This window comes from Rissa tridactyla, unplaced genomic scaffold (assembly GCF_028500815.1).
Source record: "Rissa tridactyla isolate bRisTri1 unplaced genomic scaffold, bRisTri1.patW.cur.20221130 scaffold_776, whole genome shotgun sequence".
In the NCBI taxonomy this organism is placed as follows: domain Eukaryota; kingdom Metazoa; phylum Chordata; class Aves; order Charadriiformes; family Laridae; genus Rissa; species Rissa tridactyla.
In genome coordinates this window covers 1,221-18,748 of record NW_026529996.1, presented here as the reverse complement: position 1 = coordinate 18,748, position 17,528 = coordinate 1,221, and the positions used below count along the sequence as shown (strand labels likewise).

The 17,528-nt window shown below is 68.3% G+C and overlaps 1 protein-coding gene across 1 annotated transcript; it reads left to right on the top strand.

The window, feature by feature from the left end:
- Window positions 1-1,152: 1,152 nt before the first annotated feature.
- Window positions 1,153-16,908, top strand: LOC128903951 (neurexin-2-like; the record flags this gene model as incomplete). The annotated part of the gene is given in 7 exon segments (XM_054187829.1): window positions 1,153-1,573; window positions 4,663-4,943; window positions 4,945-5,050; window positions 7,003-7,206; window positions 11,387-11,413; window positions 14,676-14,795; window positions 16,528-16,908. Coding segments are annotated over 7 exon segments (1,540 nt in total), but the record flags the coding sequence as incomplete, so codon positions are not given.
- Between the last annotated feature and the right edge of the window lie 620 nt (window positions 16,909-17,528).

Sequence of the window (17,528 nt, the reverse complement as noted above, 5' to 3'; positions counted from 1 at the left end):
GAGACACCCCTGGGAGACAGGGACACGGGGACACAGGGACGTCTATGGGACACAGGGACATGGGGACACCCGTGGGATGCTGGGACACGGTGCCACCAGGACATCCATGGGACACAGGGACATGGGGACACAGGGGACATCTGCGGGCCGTTGGGACACAAGGACACAGCGACATCCATGGGACACAGGGACATGGGGACACAGGGACATCTGCGGGCCGTTGGGACACAAGGACACAGCGACATCCATGGGACACAGGGACATGGGGACACGGGGACATCTGCGGGCTGTTGGGACATGAGGACACAGCGACATCCATGGGACACAGGGACATGGGGACATGGGGACATCTGCGGGCCGCTGGGACACGAGGACACAGGGACATCCATGGGACATTGGGACACGGGGACACAGGGGACATCCATGGGACATTGGGGACACGGGGACACGGGGACATCCATGGGACACGGGGACATGGGGACACAGGGACACCCATGGGACATGGGGCCACGGGGCCACAGGGACATCCGTGGGCCGTTGGGACACGGGGACACAGGGACATCCATGGGACATTGGGACACGGTGCCACCAGGACATCCATGGGACACGGGGACACAGGGACACGGGGACATCCGTGGGACATTGGGACACAGTGCCACCAGGACATCCATGGGACACAGGGACACAGGGACACGGGGACATCCATGGGACATGGGGACACGGTGCCACCAGGACATCCATGGGACACAGGGACACAGGGACACGGGGACACGGGGACATCCGTGGGACATTGGGACACGATGCCACCAGGACATCCATGGGACACATGGACACAGGGACACGGGGACATCCGTGGGCCGTTGGGACATGGGGACACAGGGACATGGGGACACAGGGGCATCTTCGGGTCATTGGGACACGAGGACACAGGGACATCCATGGGACACAGGGACATGGGGACACAGGGACATCTTTGGGTCATTGGGACACGAGGACACAGCGACATCCATGGGACACAGGGACATGGGGACACAGGGACACCCATGGGACATGGGGCCATGGGGGCCACAGGGACACGGGGACACCCCTGGGCCGTGGGGACACGGTGCCACCCCCTGTCCCTTCGTGTGTGTCCCTGTCCCCCCCCCCAAGGTGGTCTACAAGAACAACGACTTCAAGCTGGAGCTGTCGCGGCTGGCGCAGGAGGGGGACAGCCGGGTGACGCTGCACGGGGCCCTGCTCTTCCGCTGCGAGGCGGTGGCCGCCCTGGAGCCCGTCACCTTCGCCACCCCTCAGGCCTTCCTGGCCCTGCCGGGCTGGGGGGCGGCCCGCGCCGGTTCCGTCTCCTTCGACTTCCGAACCACCGAAGCCAACGGGCTCTTGCTTTTCGGCCGGGGACGAGCGCGGGGACCCGGCCACCCCCGTCCCGACTACCTGGCGCTGGAGCTGCTGGACGGGCACCTCTTCCTGCTGCTGGACATGGGCGCGGGGGGCACCAAGGTGCGGGCCAGCGCCCGCAAGGTGACGGACGGCGAGTGGTGCCACGTCGACGTGCAGCGGGACGGCAGGAGAGGTGCGGGGCGGGGCGGGGCGGGGCGTGGGAGGGAGGGGCGGGGCTGGGGAGGGGAGGGGCTGAATGGAGCAGGGGGGCGGGGCTGATTGGAGCGGGGGAGGGGAGGGGCGGGGCTTGGGAGGGAGGGGCGGGGCTGATTGGAGCGGGGGAGGGGCGGGGCTGGGGAGGGGAGGGGCGGGGCTGGGGAGGGGAGGGGCTGAATGGAGCAGGGGGGCGGGGCTGATTGGAGCATGGGAGGGGAGGGGCGGGGCTTGGGGGGAGGGGCTTGGGAGGGAGGGGCGGGGCTGATTGGAGCGGGGGAGGGGAGGGGCGGGGCTTGGGAGGGAGGGGCGGGGCTGATTGGAGCGGGGGAGGGGAGGGGCGGGGCTTGGGAGGGGAGGGGCGGGGTTGGGGAGGGGAGGGGCTGAATGGAGCAGGGGGGCGGGGCTGATTGGAGCATGGGAGGGGAGAGGGCGGGGCTTGGGGGGAGGGGCTTGGGAGGGAGGGGCGGGGCTGATTGGAGCGGGGAGGGGAGGGGCGGGGCTTGGGAGGGAGGGGCGGGGCTGATTGGAGCGGGGGAGGGGAGGGGCGGGGCTTGGGAGGGGAGGGGCGGGGCTGGGGAGGGGAGGGGCTGAATGGAGCAGGGGGGGCGGGGCTGATTGGAGCATGGGAGGGGAGGGGCGGGGCTTGGGGGGAGGGGCTTGGGAGGGGAGGGGCGGGGCTGATTGGAGCGGGGGAGGGGAGGGGCGGGGCTTGGGAGGGAGGGGCGGGGCTGATTGGAGCGGGGGAGGGGCGGGGCGGGGCTTGGGAGGGAGGGGCGGGGCTGGGGAGGGGAGGGGCTGAATGGAGCAGGGGGCGGGGCTGATTGGAGCATGGGAGGGGAGGGGCGGGGCTTGGGGGGAGGGGCTTGGGAGGGAGGGGGCGGGGCTGATTGGAGTGGGGGAGGGGAGGGGCGGGGCTTGGGAGGGGCGGGGCTTGGAGGGAGGGGCGGGGCTGGTTGGAGCGGGGGAGGGGAGGGGCGGGGCTTGGGAGGGGCGGGGCTTGGAGGGAGGGGCGGGGCTGGTTGGAGCGGGGGAGGGGAGGGGCGGGGCTTCGGAGGGGCGGGGCTTGGAGGGAGGGGCGGGGCTGGTTGGAGCGGGAAGGGGAGGGGCGGGGCTTGGGAGGGGAGGGGCGGGGCTGGTTGGAGCAGGGGAGGGGGAGGGGGAGGGGCTTGGGAGGGAGGGGCGTGGCTGAATGGGGGTGCAGGGGGGGGAGGGCGGGGCTTGGGAGGGGAGGGGCTTGGGAGGGAGGGGCGGGGCTGAATGGGGTGCAGGAGGGAGGGGGCGGGGCTTGGGAGAGAGGGGCGGGGCTGATAGCAGCGGGGGGAGGGGAGGGGCGGGGCTGAATGGAGCAGGGGGGCGGGGCTGATTGGAGTGTGGGAGGGGGCGGGGCTTGGGAGGGGCGGGGCTGGGTGTCCCCCAATGTCCCCATGTCCCCCAATGTCCCCTGATGTCCCCATGTCCCCCCAGGCCTGGTGTCGGTGAACAGCCGCAGCATCCACATGTCCCCCCCATGTCCCCTGATGTCCCCTGATGTCCCCATGTCCCCCCCATGTCCCCCAGTGTCCCCATGTCCCCATATACCCTAATGTCCCCCAACGTCCCCATGTACCCCCATGTCCCCATATACCCTAATGTCCCCCAACGTCCCCCCTCTCCCCCCCATGTCCCCCCACGTCCCCCATGTCCCCATGTCCCCTAACGTCCCCTGACGCCCCCGTGTCCCCCCATGTCCCCATATACCATAACGTCCCCCAATGTCCCCATGTCCCCCCCATGTCCCCCCCACGTCCCCCATGTCCCCATGTCCCCGTATACCCTAATGTCCCCCAACGTCCCCATGTCCCCCCATGTCCCCATATACCCTAATGTCCCCCAATGTCCCCCCTCTCTCCCCCATGTCCCCCCACATCCCCCATGTCCCCATGTCCCCTAACGTCCCCTGACGCCCCCGGTGTCCCCCCCATGTCCCCATATACCATAACGTCCCCCCAATGTCCCCATGTCCCCCAATATCCCCATGTCCCCTAATATCCCCCTGTCCCCCCCGTGTCCCCATAAACCGTAATGTCCCCCAATGTCCCCCCCATGTCCCCCATGTCCCCCATATACCCTAATGTCCCCCAACATCCCCATGTCCCCCCCACGTTCCCCAACGTCCCCATGTCCCCCCCATGTCCCCCATGTCCCTCCAAGTCCCCATGTCCCCTAACGTCCCCTGACGCCCCTGTGTCCCCCCATGTCCCCATATACCATAACGTCCCCCAATGTCCCCATGTCCCCCCACGTCCCCCCACGTCCCCCATGTCCCCATGTCCCGTATACCCTAATGTCCCCCAATGTCCCCATGTCCCCCCATGTCCCCCCCCGTCCCCATGTCCCCTAACGTCCCCTGATGTCCCCGTGTCCCCCCCAGGCCTGGTGTTGGTGAACAGCTGCAGCACCCCAATGTCCCCATGTCCCCCCACGTCCCCCAGTGTCCCCATGTCCCCCAGTGTCCCCATGTCCCCATATACCCTAATGTCCCCCAACGTCCCCATGTCCCCCCATGTCCCCCCCCGTCCCCACGTCCCCTAACGTCCCCTGATGTCCCCGTGTCCCCCCCAGGCCTGGTGTCGGTGAACAGCCGCAGCACCCCAATGTCCCCATGTCCCCCCCATGTCCCCGTGTCCCCCAGTGTCCCCATGTCCCCATATACCCTAATGCCCCCCCCCCGTCCCCAATGTCCCCTAACGTCCCCTGATGTCCCCGTGTCCCCCCCAGGCCTGGTGTCGGTGAACAGCCGCAGCACCCCAATGTCCCCATGTCCCCCCATGTCCCCGTGTCCCCCAGTGTCCCCATGTCCCCATATACCCTAATGCCCCCCCCCGTCCCCAATGTCCCCTAACGTCCCCTGATGTCCCCGTGTCCCCCCCAGGCCTGGTGTCGGTGAACAGCCGCAGCACCCCAATGTCCCCATGTCCCCCCCATGTCCCCGTGTCCCCCAGTGTCCCCATGTCCCCATATACCCTAGTGCCCCCCCCCGTCCCCAATGTCCCCTAACGTCCCCTGATGTCCCCGTGTCCCCCCCAGGCCTGGTGTCGGTGAACAGCCGCAGCACCCCTTTCCTGGCCAGCGGGGAGAACGAGGTGCTGGACCTGGACTCGGAGCTTTACCTGGGGGGGTTGCCCGAGGGGGGGGGGCCGGGCCCCCCTTTGCCCCCCGAGCTCTGGACGGCTTTCCTGCGCTACGGCTACGTGGGCTGCCTGCGCGACCTCTTCGTGGACGGCCGCAGCTGGGACGTGCGACGTTTGGCCGAAGCCCGGGGGGCCCCGGGGGTCACCCCTTTTTGCGCCCGGGAGCCCCCCCCGCCATTGCGCCAGCGGGCCCTGCCGTCACGGGGGGGTCTGTCGCGAGGGTTGGAACCGCTTCGTCTGCGACTGCCTGGGCACCGGCTACCTGGGACCCCGCTGCGAGACCGGTGGGTCGTGGGGGGGGGACACACCCCCCACTCCCCCCCCCCCCAACTCGGAAAGTGGGGGTCACACACCCCCCTGGATGCCTGTGTCACAACCCCCCCCCCCCCCCGGGTTGCCTGGGTCCCCCTTGGGGGGGGGGGAGACGTGGGAAAGGGGGGACCCAGATATTTGGGACCCCTGGGAAAGGGGGTACCCAGACACCCGGGTCCCCTGGGGGGGCACGGGGGGGGGGGGTTGGCCTTGGGGAGGGAGGGGGGTTCTGGACACCTGGACCCCTGGGTCCCCCTTGGGGGGGGGAGACGTGGGAAAAGGGGGGGACCCGGACACCCGGGTCCCCTCTCGGGGGGGGGAGACCTGGGAGGGGGCACCCAGCTATTTGGGACCCCTGGGAAAGGGGGGTACCCAGAAACCCGGGTCCCGTGGCGGGGGGGGCTGGGGGGGGTTGGCCCTGGGGAGGGAGGGGGGTCCCTGGACACCTGGACCCCCCCCCCCCCGGACACCTGGATCCCCCCCCCCAGACACCTGGGTCCACTGGGGATGGGGGGGGTCTCTGGGGGGGGGTCTCCAGCCCTGGGGCGCCATGTTCCCCACCATGGTCGGCCATGACAGCGCTGTCCCCCCCACCATGGCGGGCAGTGACAGGGCTGTCCCCCCCCATGGCAGGCCGTGACAGGGCTGTCCCCCCCCATGGCGGATGCTGACAGGGCTGTCCCCGCCATGGTCGGCCATGACAGGGCTGTCCCCCCCCCATGGCGGATGCTGACAGGGCTGTCCCCCCCCCATGGCGGGGCGGTGACAGGGCTGTCCCCCCTGGGGATGGGGGTCTCCGGGGTGTCTCCAGCCCTGGGGCGCCATGTTCCCCCCCCATGGTCGGCCATGACAGGGCTGTCCCCGCCATGGTAGGCCATGACAGCGCTGTCCCCCCCCATGGCGGATGCTGACAGGGCTGTCCCCCCCCATGGCGGGCGGTGACAGGGCTGTCCCCCCTGGGGATGGGGGTCTCCGGGGTGTCTCCAGCCCTGGGGGGCCATGTTCCCCACCATGGTAGGCCATGACAGCGCTGTCCCCCCCCCATGGCGGATGCTGACAGGGCTGTCCCCCCCCCATGGCGGGGCGGTGACAGGGCTGTCCCCCCTGGGGATGGGGGTCTCCAGGGTGTCTCCAGCCCTGGGGCGCCATTTTCCCCGCCATGGTCGGCCATGACAGCGCTGTCCCCCCCACCATGGCGGGCAGTGACAGGGCTGTCGTCCCCCCCATGGCGGGCGGTGACAGGGCTGTCCCCCCTGGGGATGGGGGTCTCCGGGGTGTCTCCAGCCCTGGGGCGCCATGTTCCCCCCCCATGGTCGGCCATGACAGGGCTGTCCCCGCCATGGTAGGCCATGACAGCGCTGTCCCCCCCCATGGCGGATGCTGACAGGGCTGTCCCCCCCCCATGGCGGGCAGTGACAGGGCTGTCCCCCCCTGGGGATGGGGGTCTCCGGGGTGTCTCCAGCCCTGGGGGGCCATGTTCCCCCCCATGGTTGGCCGTGACAGGGCTGTCCCCCCCATGGCGGGCGGTGACAGGGCTGTCCCCCCTGGGGATGGGGGTCTCCGGGGTGTCTCCAGCCCTGGGGGGCCATGTTCCCCGCCATGGTCGGCCGTGACAGGGCTGTCCCCCCCATGGCGGGCGGTGACAGGGCTGTCCCCCCTGGGGATGGGGGTCTCCGGGGTGTCTCCAGCCCTGGGGGGCCATGTTCCCCGCCATGGTCGGCCGTGACAGGGCTGTCCCCCCCATGGCGGGCGGTGACAGGGCTGTCCCCCCTGGGGATGAGGGTCTCCGGGGTGTCTCCAGCCCTGGGGCGCCATTTTCCCCGCCATGGTCGGCCATGACAGGGCTGTCCCCGCCATGGTAGGCCATGACAGCGCTGTCCCCCCTGACGGCGGGCAGTGACAGGGCTGTCCCCCCCCCCGGCAGAGGCGGCGGTGCTGAGCTACGACGGCAGCATGTACCTGAAGGTGCTGGTGCCGGGGGCGGCGCAGACGGAGGCCGAGGACGTGGCCCTGCGTTTCATGTCGCCCCGGGCCTACGGCCTGGTGCTGGCCACCACCTCCCGCCAGTCGGCCGACACGCTGCGCCTGGAGCTGGACGGGGGGCGCATGAAGCTGACCCTCAACCTGGGTGAGACACCCCCACCCCCCTCCCCACCCCCCCGCCACCCGCCACCCCCCGACCCCTGCCCAAAAGGCACCGAAAACGGTCCCCCGAGCGGGGCCCGACTCGGCTACGGTGACACCAAAATGGCGCCCGGGGATACCAAACCCAGCCCCAAATCCATGCCTGGGACCCCAAAGCGGTGCCTGGGACCCCAAAACTATCCTCAAATCCATGCCTGCGACCCCAAAATGGGGCCTGGGACCCCAAAACTGCCCACAAATCGATGCCTGGGACCCCAAAATGGTGCCTGGGACCCCAAAACTGCCCACAAATCGATGCCTGGGACCCCAAAATGGGGCCTGGGACCCCAAAACTGCCCACAAATCGATGCCTGGGACCCCAAAATGGGGCCTGGGACCCCAAAACTGCCCACAAATCGATGCCTGGGACCCCAAAATGATGCCTGAGAACCCCAAACCATCCCCAAATCCATGCCTGGGACCCCAAAATGATGCCTGGGAGCCGAAAAGTGTCCCCAATTCGATGCCTAGGACCCCAAAATGGTGCCTGGGACCCCAAAACTGTCTCCAAATTGATGCCTGGGATCCCAAAACGGTTCCTGGGACCCCAAAATGGTGACTAGGACCCAAAAACTGTCCCCAAATTGATGCCTGGGATCCCAAAATGGTGCCTGGGATCCCAAAACCATCCCCAAATCGATGGCTGGGACCCCAAAGTGGTGCCTGGGACCCCAAAACTGTCCCCAAATCCATGCCTGCGACCCCAAAACGCTTCCTGGGACCCCAAAACTATCCTCAAATCCGTGCCTGGGACCCCAAAATGGTGCCTGGGACCCCAAAACTGCCCACAAATCGATGCCTGGAACCACAAAATGGTGCCTGGGACCCCAAAACTGCCCACAAATCGATGCCTGGGACCCCAAAATGGTGCCTGGGACCCCAAAACTGCCCACAAATCGATGCCTGGGACCTGAAAATGGGGCCTGGGACCCCAAAACTGCCCACAAATCGATGCCTGGGACCCCAAAATGGTGCCTGGGACCCCAAAACTGTCCCCAAATTGATGCCTGGGATCCCAAAATGGTGCCTGGGCCCCCAAAATGGTGCCTGGGACCCCAAAACTGTCCCCAAATCAATGCCTGGGACCCCAAATCGATGCCTGGGACCCCAAAATGGTCCCTGAGATCCCAAAAACGTCCCCAAATCGATGCCTGGGACCCCAAAACTGTCCCCAAATTGACACCCGTGGCCCCCAAATGGTGCCCGGGTCACCAGATTTCCCTCCCCCCCCCCCGCCCCGAGACCCCAAACTGGGCCAGGTCCCCCCCCCTCAAAATTGCACCTGAGCTCCTCCCCCCCCCCAACCCCCAAAGCCCTAAACCAGGGTCCCCAAATTGGCGCCTATGGGGGGGGGGGGGGCGTCACCAGAGCCGACTCGGGTCCCCCCTGTCCCCATCGGGTGTTCCCCCCCCCACCCTCCCCCATCGTGTCCCCCCCTCCCCGGGTTTGGAGCCTTCGTCACCCCCCCGCTGCCTTTGGGGCACAGCGCCGGGACCCCCCCCAGGTGGGTTGGGGACCCCCCCATGGGATTGGGGACGCCCCCCATGGGGTTTGGGAACCCCCATATTATTGGGGACCCCCCCCAACAGCAGGTTGGGGACCCCCCCAATGGTATTGGGGACCCCCCCAAGGGGTTGGAGACCCCCCCACGGGATTGGGGAACCCCCCCAAGGGGTTGGGGAGCTCCCATAATATTGGGGACCCCCCCCCAGGGTGTTGGGGACCCCCCATGGGATTGGGGACCCCCCCCCAAGGGATTGGAAACACTCCCCCCATATTATTGGGGACCCCCCCAAGGGGTTCGGGAACCCCCCACGGGATTGGGGACCCCCCGCATGGGGTTGGGGAGCCCCCATATTTTTGGGGACCCCCCAAGGGGTTGGGGACCCCCCCACGGGATGGGGTACCCCTCCCAAGGGGTTGGGGAAACCCCATATTTTTGGGGACCCCCCCAAGGGTTTGGGGACCCCCCCCATGGTATTGGGGACCCCCCCAAGGGGTTGGAGACCCCCCCAAGGGGTTGGAAATACCCCCCCATATTATTGGGGACCCCCCCATGGGATTGGGGACCCCCCATATTACTGGGGACCCCACCACAGCAGGTTGGGGACCCCCCCAATGGTATTGGGGACCCCCCCAAGGGGTTGGAGACCCCCCGCATGGGGTTGGGGAGCCCCCATATTATTGGGGACCCCCCCAAGGGGTTCGGGAACCCCCCACGGGATTGGGGACCCCCCCCAAGGGGTTGGGGAGCCCCCATAATATTGGGACCCCCCCAGGGTGTTGGGGACACCCCAAGGGGTTGGAGACCCCCCCCATGGGGTTGGGGAACCCCCATATTTTTGGGGACCCCCCCCAGGGGCTTGGGGACCCCCCCATGGGATTGGGGACCCCCCCCAGGAGTTTGGGGACCCCCCATGGCCGCCCCCCCCCGTGGGTCCCGGCGCATGTGCCCCCCCCGCCCCGCAGCGGTTGACGAGGGGGGGCCCAGCCCTGGGGGCCTCATCCCGTCCCCCCCCCCGGGCTGGGCCCCAGGAGGTGGCCGGGGACCCCCCCGCGAGGTGCCACCCCCCCCCCCCCCGCCCCGAGAGCACCCAGACCCCCCAGCACCCCCCGGCCCCGGCCCAGTCCCCTCCCAGTCCCCGTCCCCATCCCAGTCCCATCCCAGTCCCATCCCAGTCCCCGTCCCCATCCCAGTCCCATCCCAGTCCCATCCCAGTCCCATCCCAGTCCCCGTCCCCATCCCAGTCCCTGTCCACGTCCCAGTCCCATCCCATCCTCATCCCAGTACCATCCCAGTCCCATCCCAGTCCCCTCCCAGTCCCTGTCCCATCCCAGTCCCATCCCAGTACCATCCCAGTCCCCTCCCAGTCCCCTCCCAGTCCCTGTCCCCATCCCAGTCCCATCCCAGTCCCCTCCCAGTCCCCGTCCCCATCCCAGTCCCTGTCCGCGTCCCAGTCCCATCCCATCCCCATCCTGTCTCCATCCCAGTCCCTGTCCCCATCCCAGTCCCATCCCAGTCCCATCCCAGTCCCCTCCCAGTCCCTGTCCCATCCCAGTCCCATCCCAGTCCCCTCCCAGTCCCCTCCCAGTCCCTGTCCCCATCCCAGTCCCAGTCTCATCCCAGTCCCATCTCTTTCCCCATCCCAGTACCATCCCAGTCCCTGTCCCATCCCAGTCCCATCCCATCCTCATCCCAGTCCACTCCCAGTCCCTGTCCCCATCCCAGTCCAATCCCATCCTCATCCCAGTCCCATCCCAGTCCCATCCCATCCTCATCCCTGTCCCCATCCCAGTCCCATCCCAGTACCTGTCCCCATCCCAGTCCCATCCCATCCTCATCCCAGTACCATCCCATCCTCATCCCAGTCCCCATCCCAGTCCCGTCCCAGTCCCTGTCCCATCCCAGTCCCCGTCCCATCCCAGTCCCCAACCCTGTCCCCATCCCAGTCCTATCCCAGCCCCATCCCAGTCCCATCCCAGTCCCTGTCCCCATCCCACTCCCATCTCTTTCCCCATCCCAGTCCCATCCCAGTCCCATCCCAGTCCCTGTCCCCATCCCACTCCCATCTCTTTCCCCATCCCAGTCCCATCCCAGTCCCATCCCAGTCCCTGTCCCCGTCCCACTCCCATCTCTTTCCCCATCCCAGTCCCAGTCCCATCCCAGTCCCCATCTGAGTCCTGTCCCCATCCCAGTCCCGTCCCAGTCCCATCCCAGTCCCGTCCCAGTCCCCATCTGAGTCCTGTCCCCATCCCGGTCCCATCCCGGTCCCATCCCAGTCCCGTCCCAGTCCCTGTCCCCATCCCACTCCCATCTCTTTCCCCATCCCAGTCCCATCCCAGTCCCATCCCAGTCCCCATCTGAGTCCCGTCCCCATCCCAGTCCCATCCCAGTCCCATCCCAGTCCCGTCCCAGTCCCTGTCCCCATCCCAGTCCCATCCCAGTCCCCATCTGAGTCCCGTCCCCATCCCAGTCCCATCCCAGTCCCTGTCCCCATCCCAGTCCCATCCCAGTCCCGTCCCAGTCCCGCTGGCACCTCGCGCCCCCCGGCCCCCCCTCGTCCCCGGGGCGCTGACACCGGCTGCGGCTGCGAAGGGCCTGATCCTGCTTCTTCTCTCCCCAGACTGCGTGCGCGTGGGCTGCCACCCCAGTAAGTGTCACCCCCCCCCGACCCCCCCACGCCTGGCTGCGTCCCCCTGACCCCCCCCCAACGCCTGCGTGTCCCCCCCTGACCCCCCGACACCTGGGACCCCCCCCGGACATTTGGGACCCCCCCCAGACACCTGAGTGTCCCCCCCCTGGACTCCTGGGCCCCCTATGGGGTCTGACCCCCCCACCCCGGACACTTGGGACCCCCCCACCCTGGATGCCTGGGTCCCCTCTGGGGTCTGACCCCCCCCAGACACCGGGGTGTCCCCCCCCCAAGATGCCTGGGCCCCCTATGGGGTCTGACCCCCCCCCCCGGACAATTGGGACCCCCCCCCCGGACACCTGGGTCCCCTCTGGGGTCTGACCCCCCACCCCGGACACCTGGGACCCCCCCCAGATGCCTGGGTGACCCCCCCTCCCCAGGATGCCTGGGCCCCCTATGGGTCTGACACCCGCCCCCTGGACAATTGGTCCCCCCCCCCGACACCTGGGTGTCCCCCCACAAGATGCCTGGGCCCCCTATGGGTCTGACCCCCCCCCCCCCCGGACATTTGGGACCCCCCCCAGACACCTGAGTGTCCCCCCCCTGGACTCTCGGGCCCCCTATGGGGTCTGAACCAGCCCCCCCCAGGACACTTGGGACCCCCCCCTCGTCCCCCCCGGACACCTGGGACCCCCCCCACCCCGGACACCTGGGTGCCCTATAGGGTCTGACTCCCCCCCCCGGACAATTGGGACCCCCCCCCCCGGACACCTGGGACCCCTATGGGGTCTGAGCCCGCCCCCCCCAGACAATTGGGACCCCCCCCGGACACCTGGGTCCCCTCTGGGGTCTGACCCCCCACCCCGGACACCTGGGACCCCCCCCAGATGCCTGGGTGACCCCCCCCTCAAGATGCCTGGGCCCCCTATGGGTCTGACACCCCCCCCCCGTCCGGACACTTGGGACCCCCCCCAGACACCTGAGTGTCCCCCCCCGGACTCTTGGGCCCCCTATGGGGTCTGAACCCGCCCCCCCGGACATTTGGGACCCCCCCCAGACGCCTGAGTGTCCCCCCCCTGGACTCCTGGGCCCCCTATGGGGTCTGAACCCGCCCCCCCCAGGACACTTGGGACCCCCCCCTCATCCCCCCCAGACACCTGGGTGACCCCCCCCCAAGATGCCTGGGTCCCCTCTGGGGTCTGACCCCCCCCAGACACCGGCGTGTCCCCCCCCCAAGATGCCTGAGCCCCCTATAGGATCTGACCCCCCCCCCCTCCGGACACTTGGGACCCCCCCTGGTCCCCCCCGGACACCTGGGTGACCCCCCCCCAAGATGCCTGGGTCCCCTCTGGGGTCTGACCCCCCCCAGACACCGGCGTGTCCCCCCCCCAGGATGCCTGAGCCCCCTATAGGGTTTGACCCCCCCCCCCCCCGGACACTTGGGACCCCCCCTGGTCCCCCCCGGACACCTGGGTGACCCCCCCCCAGACACGCGCGTGTGCAAGGCCTCGTGTTTTCACGCTCAGCGGGGTGGGGGGGGGGTGGTGGTGACGAGGACACACGTGTGTGCACGGCGGGGGGGGGTGGGTGGTGGGACGCACACGCGTGTAACACACGTGTCCGGACCCCTGGGGGAGGGGGTGGGGGGTGGGGGGGGGGGTGTTCCCGCGCACGAGGACGTGTCGCACGAGGGACCCAGGCGTCCGGGGGAGGGGGGGTAGCGTGAGCACACGCGTGTTCACACAGGCGCACGTCAGGACACGCAGCCGGGCAGGGCTGCACACGCGTGTGCCCGTGTTCCGGAGCCGCGCACACGCGTGTGCTGCGCGGGCGTGCATTCCCCCCCCCCCGCCCCCCCCGGGCCCCGTTTCCCTCCCCGTGTCCCCAACGTGTCCCCGGTTCACGCGTGTCCCCGGGGGCTGGGAGGGACGTGCGCGGGCGTGCAAGGGGAGCACACGCGTGTGGGCGTGCACGCAGCGGGACCGCGTGTGTCACCCCCCGCGTGTGTCACCCCCGGCGTGTGTCACCCCCCGCGTGCGCGACCCCCCGCGTGCGGGAGCGTGTGCGTGTGCGAGGGCCGTTCCGGGCACGCGTGTGCGAGGCGTGTGCGAGGCGTGTGGGTGTGCGGGGCCTGCGTGCGGGGGGGGGGGGTTTGCCGACGCGTGCGCGGTGTCACCCCGTGTCACCCCGTGTCACCCTGTGTCACCCAGTGCCCAGTGTTGTCCCGTGTCACGGCGTCACCCGGTGTCACGGCGTCACCCCGTGTCACGTGGGGGCGGCCGGTGTCACCCGGTGTCAGCTGGCGGTGCCTGGCGTGTCGCGGTGTCACCCGCTCCCTGGTGTCACGTAGGGGTGCCCGGTGTCACGCGGTGGCACCTGGTGGCACTGGGGGTGCCCGGTGTCACCGGCAGTGCGGTGTCACCTGGTGTCATGGTGTCACAGGGGTGCCTGGTGTGGCACTGTCACCCGGTGTGGCAGTGTCACCCGGTGGGGTGGTGTCACCAGTGTCACCTGGGTGCCCGGTGTGGCACTGTCACCTGGTGTCATGGTGTCACCGGTGTCACCAGTGTCACCCGGGTGCCCTGTGTGGCACTGTCACCTGGCGTCATGGTGGCACCAGGGTCACCCGAGTGCCCAGTGTGGCGGTGTCACCCAGTGTGGCGGTGTCACCTTGTGTCATAGTGTCACCAGTGTCACCCAAGTGCCCAGTGTGGTGTTGTCACCCAGTGTGGCGGTGTCACCCGGTGTGGTGGTGTCATCAGTGTCACCTGGGTGCCCGGTGCGGCGGTGTCACCTGGTATCATCGTGTCACTGGTGTCACCCAAGTGCCCAGTGTGGTGGTGTCACCCAGTGTGGCGGTGTCACCCAGTGTGGTGGTGTCATCAGTGTCACCCAGGTGCCCGGTGTGGTGGTGTCACCCAGTGTGGTGGTGTCACCAGTGTCACCTGGGTGCCCGGTGTGGCACTGTCACCTGGTGTCATGGTGTCACCGGTGTCACCCGGGTGCCCGGTGTGGCGGTGTCACCTGGTATCATGGTGTCACTGGTGTCACCCGAGTGCCCAGTGTGGTGGTGTCACCCAGTGTGGCGGTGTCACCCGGTGTCACCGGTGTCACCCAGGTGCCTGTTGCGGTGGTGTCAGGGGGGTGCCCGGGTGTGGTGTGTCGCCAGTGTCACCTGGGTGCCCAGTGTGACGGCGTCACCTGGTGAGGCGGTGTCACCGGGTGTCACCGGGTGTCACGGGGGTGCCGGGGGTGGCGTGTCACCGTCTGTCCCCCCCAGGCAAGGGCCCCGAGACGCTGTTTGCGGGGCAGAAGCTGGACGACAACGAGTGGCACACGGTGCGCGTGGTGCGACGCGGCCGCAGCCTCCAGCTCTCCGTCGACAACGTCACCGTGGAAGGTGCCAGCGCCGGGGGGGGGGACGGGGACGGGGTGGGGGGGACGGACGGGGGGGGGCAGGTCCTTGGGGACGTGGGCGCGCAGGACACGGGGACGGGGGTGTACGAGGCCACAGGGACGTGGGGACGTGGGGACACGGGTGCACGGGGACACGGGGACACGTGGGGATGGGTCTGTAGATCCATGGGGACACGGGTGTGCAGGGACATGGGACGTGGGGACACGGGGACAGGGGCACGGGGACATGGGGACACATGGAGATGGGTCCGTAGATCCACGGGGACATGGGTGTGCAGGGACATGGGACGTGGGGACATGGGGACACGGGGACACATGGAGATGGGGGCACAGGGACATGGGGGCGTGGGGACATGGGGACACGGGTGCACAGGGACACGGGGACACATGGAGATGGGTCCGTAGATCCATGGGGACACGGGTGCGCAGGGACATGGGGACACGTGGAGATGGGTCTGTAGATCCATGGGGACACGGGTGCACAGGGACATGGGACGTGGGGACATGGGGACAGGGGCACAGGGACACGGGGACACGTGGAGATGGGGACACAGGGACATGGGGGCGTGGGGACGTGGGGACACGGATGCACGGGGACACGGGGACACGTGGGGATGGGTCTGTAGATCCATGGGGACACGGGTGCGCAGGGACATGGGACGTGGGGACAGGGGCACAGGGGCACAGGGGTGCAGAGGTCCATGAGGACACAGGTGCAGGTCCATGGGATGTGGGTGCAGAGGTCCATGAGGACACAGGTGCAGGTCCATGAGGACACGGGTGCAGGTCCATGGGAGGTGGGTGCAGAGGTCCATGAGGACACAGGTGCAGGTCCATGAGGACATGGGCGCAGGTCCATGGGAGGTGGGTGCAGAGGTCCATGAGGACATGGGTGCAGAGGTCCATGGGACATGGGTGCAGAGGTCCATGAGGACGTGGGTGCAGAGGTCCATGAGGGCATGGGTGCAGGTCCATGAGGACATGGGTGCAGAGGTCCATGAGGACGTGGGTGCAGAGGTCCATGAGGGCGTGGGTGCAGGTCCATGGGAGGTGGGTGCAGAGGTCCATGGGATGTGGGTGCAGAGGTCCATGAGGACACAGGTGCAGGTCCATGGGAGGTGGGGACATGGGTGCAGAGGTCCATGAGGACATGGGTGCAGAGGTCCATGGGACGTGGGTTCAGAGGTCCATGAGGGCATGGGTGCAGAGGTCATGGGGACGTGGTGCAGAGGTCCATGGGACGTGGGTGCAGAGGTCCATGGGGACACGGGTGCAGGTCCATGAGGACATGGGTGCAGAGGTCCATGAGGACATGGGTGCAGGTCCATGAGGACATGGGTGCAGAGGTCCATGGGACGTGGTGCAGAGGTCCATGAGGACATGGGTGCAGAGGTCCATGAGGACACGGGCGCAGGTCCATGGGAGGTGAGGTGCAGAGGTCCATGGGACATGGGTGCAGAGGTCCATGAGGACATGGGTGCAGAGGTCCATGAGGACGTGGGTGCAGAGGTCCATGAGGGCATGGGCGCAGGTCCATGGGAGGTGGGTGCAGAGGTCCATGAGGACACGGGCGCAGGTCCAACGGGCCGCGGTACAACGGGATGCAGGTCCACAAGGACGTGACGCGTGGGGCTGGAGATCCGTGGGGCCAGGGGTGCCCAGGGACACCCACCACCCTCCCTCACCCCCCAACACCCCACCCCACCCCCCCGCAGGGCAGATGTCGGGCGCCCACACCCGCCTGGAATTCCACAACATCGAGACGGGCATCGTGACGGAGCGCCGGTTCCTGGCCGTGGTCCCTTCCAACTTCTTGGGTCACCTCAGCGGGCTCCTCTTCAACGGGTTGCCCTACCTGGACCTCTGCAAGAACGGGGACATCAGCTCCTGCGAACTCAACGCCCGTTTCGGTCGTCGGACCATCGTGGCCGACCCGGTGGCTTTCCGTGGCCGGGGTTCCTACGTGGCGTTGGCCACCCTCCAGGCCTACACCTCCATGCACCTCTTCTTCCAGTTCAAGACCACGGCGCCCGACGGCCTCATCCTCTTCAACAGCGGCAACGGCAACGATTTCCTCGTCGTCGAGCTCGTTAAGGGTGAGGACGCGTCACCGGGGAGGGGGACGGGATGGTCCTGGGGACCTCGGGGACCTCCGGAGCCTCCTCGGACCTTGGGGACCACCTGGAATGCCAGGGAGGTCATGGGTGCTCTGGGGACCTTCTCAACCTCGTAGGACTCCTGAACCTCATGAGGTCTTTGGTGACACCAGGGGGGTCCTGGGGACCTTGGGGACCTCTGTAGCCTCCTCGGACCTTGGGGACCACTTGGGGATGCCAGGGAGGTCCTAGGGTCCTTGGGGACCTTCTCAACCTCATAGGACCTCCTGAACATCATGAGTCTTTGGTGACACCAGGGGGTCCTGGGGACCTTGGGGACCTCCGTAGCCTCCTCAGACCTTGGGGACCACTTGGGACGCAGGGAGGTCATGGGGGCTCTGGGGACCTTCTCATCCTCCTCAGACCTTGGGGACACCAGGGGACACGAGGGAGGTCTTGGGGACCTCCTAAACGTCATTAGGACCTTGGGGACGCCAGGGGGATGCTGGGGATTTTGGGGACCTCCTGGGGACCTCCTGAACCTCCTCAGACCTTGGGGACACACCTGGGACACTAGGGAGGTTCTGGGGACTTCGAGGACCTTCACGACCTTGTAGGAC